The following is a 6,000-nucleotide window of genomic DNA, read 5'->3' on the forward strand; positions in this document are numbered from 1 at the left end:
TCTCAAATGCATAAAATAGCACAAAATGTATGCCGTTTCCTATGGTGGATCGATTTGATCCATGATCGACCTCTAGGGCTGCTTAAAAAAAGTGTGCACGCGAAATTATCTTGACTAGGTAAACCTGGATCGAATTAGCTGGACTGCGTGAACTTCAATTACCTTTTATGAAACCGTTTTAGCCCAAACTCATGTGTTAGGTTAATTCAAGTCAGGTTTTGGAGTTTAATCCTAGCTTTTCTTAGCATCTTTTATGAAACAGCCCTCTGAACATAACTGTGACAATAATATTAGTAGGCCTATGGCTTTCAACGTGTCTTGAAGCTCCAAACAGTAATTTTGCTGCTTGTTTACACCTTACTGTGTCTGCTTTTTTCTTGATTAATCTGCTTGCTTGACTGCCAACGCTGACATTAATCATTTGGGATGCTTCCCTCATTTTCTCTGTTAGTTGAAACTATGAAATTAGGCTATAGGCTATATTTCACATAGTTGGATATTTATTTAAAACCCAGCAGATCTTCCATTTGGTGTCACGGACACTAGGTCTCTCAAAGCCTCAAATTCAACATGAATTCAGAACATGAAATTGTCTGAATTTCATGTTGTGGGCTTAGCCTATATTAATTTATACAATAGCATTGATCAATGTCATTTTGATGGTGTTTATTAACCACGATACACCTACCAGTGCAGGAGGATGCTTGCCTTGTTTGTGAGCCCGGCAGTGTCAATTTTAGTTTCCCATTGTGACAGACTCCATGCAGTGAAACACTGTTTACTTTAAAAAGTTTACTTTAATATTTCACAATTCTAATCAAATCATAACAAAATATAGGCTATATCATTGAAAAGGTATAGCCTACAAGTCTCTAGAATACATGTTTGACCAGTGTTACAATATAAATTATGTAGGAACAGTAATATATTAATTTATGACAAGATTGTGCATCAAATTAAAAAAACTGCTAAATTATGTATCCTGTTCTCATGTCTTGAATCAGAATTATAATGTTCATTTTCAAATTAAAGTGTTTTCTTTTTTCTTTTCTTTTTTATTGTGATTTTGCAATAATATACTAGTTTTTCTGTTGATGGAGTTATCTGGTAGACTCTGGTCTCTAACCTGTAGGAATCACCATTGAAGCATGGTACAACAGCTAAAAGTTTCTCAGAAAACGCTTTTTTTTTTTTTTTTGCACACAGCTTGGTTAGACTTGTTTTGTTTTGTTTTTTGCTGAAAATATTTATTTATTTTTTACTAAAAGGAAAACATAATATTTCTGTACATTTTCATAACAGTACATTTAAACTTTTTTTTTTCCACTTCAGCAATAATTTGCCAAATGTCTTCTTTCGAAAGAGACATTAGATCTTTATTCCAAAGCATTCATGAATTACAACCACTTAGTTCAGATAATGACATGCAGATAATAACCAATGATAACAACCCAGACAAGACATAGTTACAAGATATAGGTTTTTAATATATGTGACATATATAAAATTGGCCGTTTTCCTATATTATGTGTATATATATAATATATGTGTGTGTACATATATGTGTGTGTGTACATATATGTGTGCATATAATATAGGAAAACGGCCAATTTTATATATGTCACATATATGTAAAACCTATATCAAAACCTATATTGAAACATATGTTTATATAGGTTTTTTCCATGTGGGTTATGCGCTCTGTGCATCATGTGGCAAGATGAACAGCATAAAAAGCCGTTAAATACGTGTCATTGACGTATTTTTGAAATCAATAATAACTCAACAGTTATAATCTTCTGCCAAATTGATCCTCAATAATTCCATGTTGTTTTGGTTGGGTTTAATGATAATACAAGAGTCCTAAACCTATAGCGGACAAAAACATGACAGACTTGAGTCCTAAAAACTGAGCACATGCTTTCGACGTGCGATTTTGAGAACACTAAGGAAAGAGTAAGTTCTTTTCACCTACACTTCAAACACACGTTTGCACTGCCTGTTTGGTTTACCTGTTTACACATTCATAACAAGCGTTTTGTCTGACTCAAAATGCACATATTCAACGCCCATTTCTGTTATATATATATTTCGGTGACTTCAAAGCACACGTCAAGGACGCGCGTTTTATAGCAAATCACACGTCGAGGACAAGCGTTTTGGTACAAAAAAAAAACAACAACACGCATTTCTGCCGTACATTTTCCATGATCCCAAAGTGTGCTTTTAGAACACACATTATTATGGCAAATCACATGTCGAGGATGCACGTTTTGCTTTCAAATCGGTGTTTAGATGAATATGTAAATATAGAAAGCATAAGAAGAGTCTGATCATAACAACATTGGTATGTTAGCATGAGCTCTGCAAATTTGCACTTGAGTCACGTCACGTTCATTTATACAGCACTTTATTCAATAGACTGCTTAAAACCAAACAGCTTTCCAGTATCTAACAACCTATTGGGGACAATTCTAGGCATGATTCATTGACCAAAAATGATTGCATGTCCCCTATCCTCTTGATAGAAGCCAACGCAGTTAAGAGCACTTTATTGTCTTTATTGACAGAATTTTCTGCTCCACAGACTGCAGCAGTTCAAAGGGGGCTCTCTGAAATGCAGTAAGCACCAGAGAAGAACCCAAGAAGGGTACAGGGTTAGGGTGAGGAGGATTTAGTCTCCTCATGTCCCTCAGGAACCTGATGATCATGTTATGCTTTCCCAGAGATTTACCATCTAAAGGATTGTGATGTGCGGCAATCACAGCAACATATCTTTTTAGGTTGGAGGGAGACAACCTTTGCTCCAACACTTCCTGGAGGAAGGAAAGCACAGCCCCGATCAGAGCTGTGAAAAAGGCACAGGGCGGGTAAAGGCGATTTACTCGTCACACTGCGCCCCCAGAAACCAATCAACCAGCAATTCTAAGATGCCATTCTATGCGTTTGTCGTGTGTACTAAAGTCTGTCAGTCATCATTAGAGAGCTACCCTCAGGCTGAATAATGCAAGGACATTAGAATTATGCCAAAAGTGCGGCCCTGCTTACACACATTTATGCTCACCTTCAGTAAAGGCTCTGTGCAGACAGCGGAGTTTCCATGGCACAATGCTACTTTTCTGTTCAAAGTCTGCTCGGGGTGGAGTGTAGTTATAGTGCAGATAAGCTACAGGATCAAAGCCTTGGTAACATGCCTTCATAGAAGCCGCCGTCTTTAATTTTTCCAGCATCATCTTCTGTTTTTCTCTGTCTCTCTCCATACCAGTTCCTTCGAATCACTGTCCCCATCCTGTTTTCACTCAGGACCATATTTATACTTGCGTGTGAATGAGGTTAAAGGTTTCTTTGGTACTTTTGTTCACATGCAGATTAAATTAGTTTCTCTGTGTCTGTGCTCAGAGGCAGTCATCTCCTTATTGCACAGTCTTATCTCTACAGATAGTGATAGTGTTCTGCCCACCTGAGAGCACTCAGACCTTATGCCTTTTTGACTTCAGGCACTGGTGATATCTGAGTTAGCTGGCTGCATGTTTTCCCTTAATGTTATCTCACTCATCTGAACAAAAGGCCTATTTAAGGTCAAACACACACAGACACACACAAGCACAAACTTCTGGGTAACACTTTATAATAACACACAATATGAATCCCAGTGGTGTAAAGTACTCGAAAACCATACTTGAGTAAAAGTATAGATATCTTACCAGAAAATGACTTTGCTAGAAGTTAAAGTCACTGTTTAGAATGTTACTTGAGAAAGTTTTAAAGTATGTGATATTTTTTGTATTTAAGTACGCAAAGTATTTTTTTGATATTAAACGTACTTAAGTATTGAAAGTAAAAGTACAAGTAAACGTAAAATACAAAAGGAGCAAAAAAATATTAAAAATTGTTCTATATAGTTTGAGCAGCAAGATTGTGTTCAGTTTTAACTCTTACATTTTGTTTCTTTGAATTAAAAAAAATGGCTAAATGTTCTTTGTAATTTTTAAATATAAAAAATACTACTATATTAATTATAGCTACATTGATCGTTCATGTTAATTCATAGTGCATTATAACTTATGTAAGAGACCACTTTAAAATGTTAAAATGTTAATGTTGAAATTAAAAATGAACATTACTTTTATTAACCTTATTTAATGTTACAAAATTTTATTGTAAAGTGTTACCATTTCATATAAATCCAAACAGTCTTAAAAACTGTCATCTTTACACAAAGGCATGACGTACACTTTCACACATTATTTGCCTCTATTTTAGAAAACTTGATTATCTAATCAAAATATGTGTTACAGTACCAATAAAAAAACTGAAATCGAATTCATTTCTGAAATCGAATTCAAATCAAGTTAATTTCTGATTTGTTATGTTTCTGTTGCTGCATGTGTCACAGACACGTCAGGTTCCACCTCACTCCCTTACCCACGCACTCAATCACCGGAGTTCTGATCACCGCCACCTGCAACTCATTACCACAATCATCACCACGCTATTTAAACCCCACACTCACACACACACATTGTCCGGTCTCGTTTGTGATACACATGTTGTATACTTACCTCAAGGACTCCCAACACGATACTTACCTGTCTCCATACTCTCCATCGTCTCCTGGTCTCCTCGTGTCTCTACCTACCTGTGTGTGTGAGTGTTCCCGTCTGCCAGCTCCAACGTCTTCATCTACCTGCATCTGCAACATAAACAAAGGACAGTATTACCTCTCTTTCACCTCCAAGTTCATCATATCAATCATTGCACTTACCTGTTGCTCTGCTGATATTTCAAATAAACATCCAAACTGCTTTCACATCTGTCTCCGGTGTCTATACTGTAACAGAAGACCGGACCCAAAACAGCTACCTATCAGCATGAGCCGCCAAGACCCTTTCCAAGAGCTCGTGGACACAGTTCGTCGAGCACTCACTCCTCAACCACCGTTGCCGTCACCAGCACCAGTCACCGCTGCTGCCACCGCCTCCACTGTCACCTCTACACCGCCAGTATTCACCGCCAGTCCCATGGCCAAACCGGCGCCCTACTCAGGATCGGCGGAGGATTGCAGTGGATTCCTCCTTCAGTGTGAGTTGGTCCTGGAGATGCAGCTGCACTTCTTCCCCACCGACACGGCGAAAATAGCGTTCGTTATATCCCAACTACAAGGTAAGGCCCTGCAATGGGCGGATTCCCTCTGGACTCAAAACGGATCAGTTGTTAAATCCTACACGGCATTCGTCACCCACTTCAGAGAAGTTTTCGGAAAACCCTTGGCTGATTCTTCAACTGGTGAGAAATTGTACGATTTGAAACAAGGAAATAGATGATTCGACGCGTCACTGGACCCCTTCAACTGCACATGGGTATCTTCCACACTGAATCCATCCATCTGGTGGTTCTGGAGGAATCCACCGCTGACGTGGTTCTAGGGCGCCCGTGGCTGGAACTCCACAATCCCAACATCTCCTGGCGCACGGGCGAAGTCCTGAAGTGGGGCGACCACTGCTTCCCTGGCTGTTTCCCAGAACTTCCAATTCCAAGATCTCCTCTCTCCACAAGTATCTCCATCAACGCTACCTCCATCGAAAGTCCTGTGGAAAAACGCTCCGTCGAAGTTCCACCCGACTACGCCCCCTTCAGTGACGTCTTCTGCCCGCAACGCGCCTCCAAGCTTCCTCCACACCGGCCATGGGACTGCGCCATCGATCTGTTACCGGGTGAACCAGTGCCCAGGGGACGCATATACCCCCTGTCAGTACCGGAGGAGAAGGCCATGAAGGAATACATCAAAGAGGCCCTTCAACAAGGGTACATCCGCCCGTCTACTTCCCCTGCTGCTTCAAGCTTCTTCTTCGTGGCCAAGAAGGACGGAGGCTTGAGGCCTTGCATAGACTACCGCTCTCTTAACAAAATAACTGTGAAATTCCGGTATCCACTTCCCCTCGTCCCAGCGGCCCTGGAACATCTCCGCGTTGCCACTGTGTTCACCAAGCTGGACCTCCG

At 39.9% G+C, this 6,000-nt stretch overlaps 1 protein-coding gene across 1 annotated transcript in view; it reads right to left on the bottom strand.

The window, feature by feature from the left end:
* Positions 1–3,260, bottom strand: part of LOC137007564 (phenylethanolamine N-methyltransferase) — a 121,352-nt gene extending 118,092 nt beyond the window's left edge. Inside the window, exon 1 of the mRNA XM_067369101.1 lies at positions 3,065–3,260. Coding sequence (XP_067225202.1) covers positions 3,065–3,260 — 196 coding nt within the window. The remainder of the gene's footprint in view (positions 1–3,064) is intronic.
* Positions 3,261–6,000: the final 2,740 nt, after the last annotated feature.

The sequence above is a fragment of the Chanodichthys erythropterus genome, chromosome 19 (assembly GCF_024489055.1).
Source record: "Chanodichthys erythropterus isolate Z2021 chromosome 19, ASM2448905v1, whole genome shotgun sequence".
NCBI classification, from domain to species: Eukaryota; Metazoa; Chordata; class Actinopteri; order Cypriniformes; family Xenocyprididae; genus Chanodichthys; species Chanodichthys erythropterus.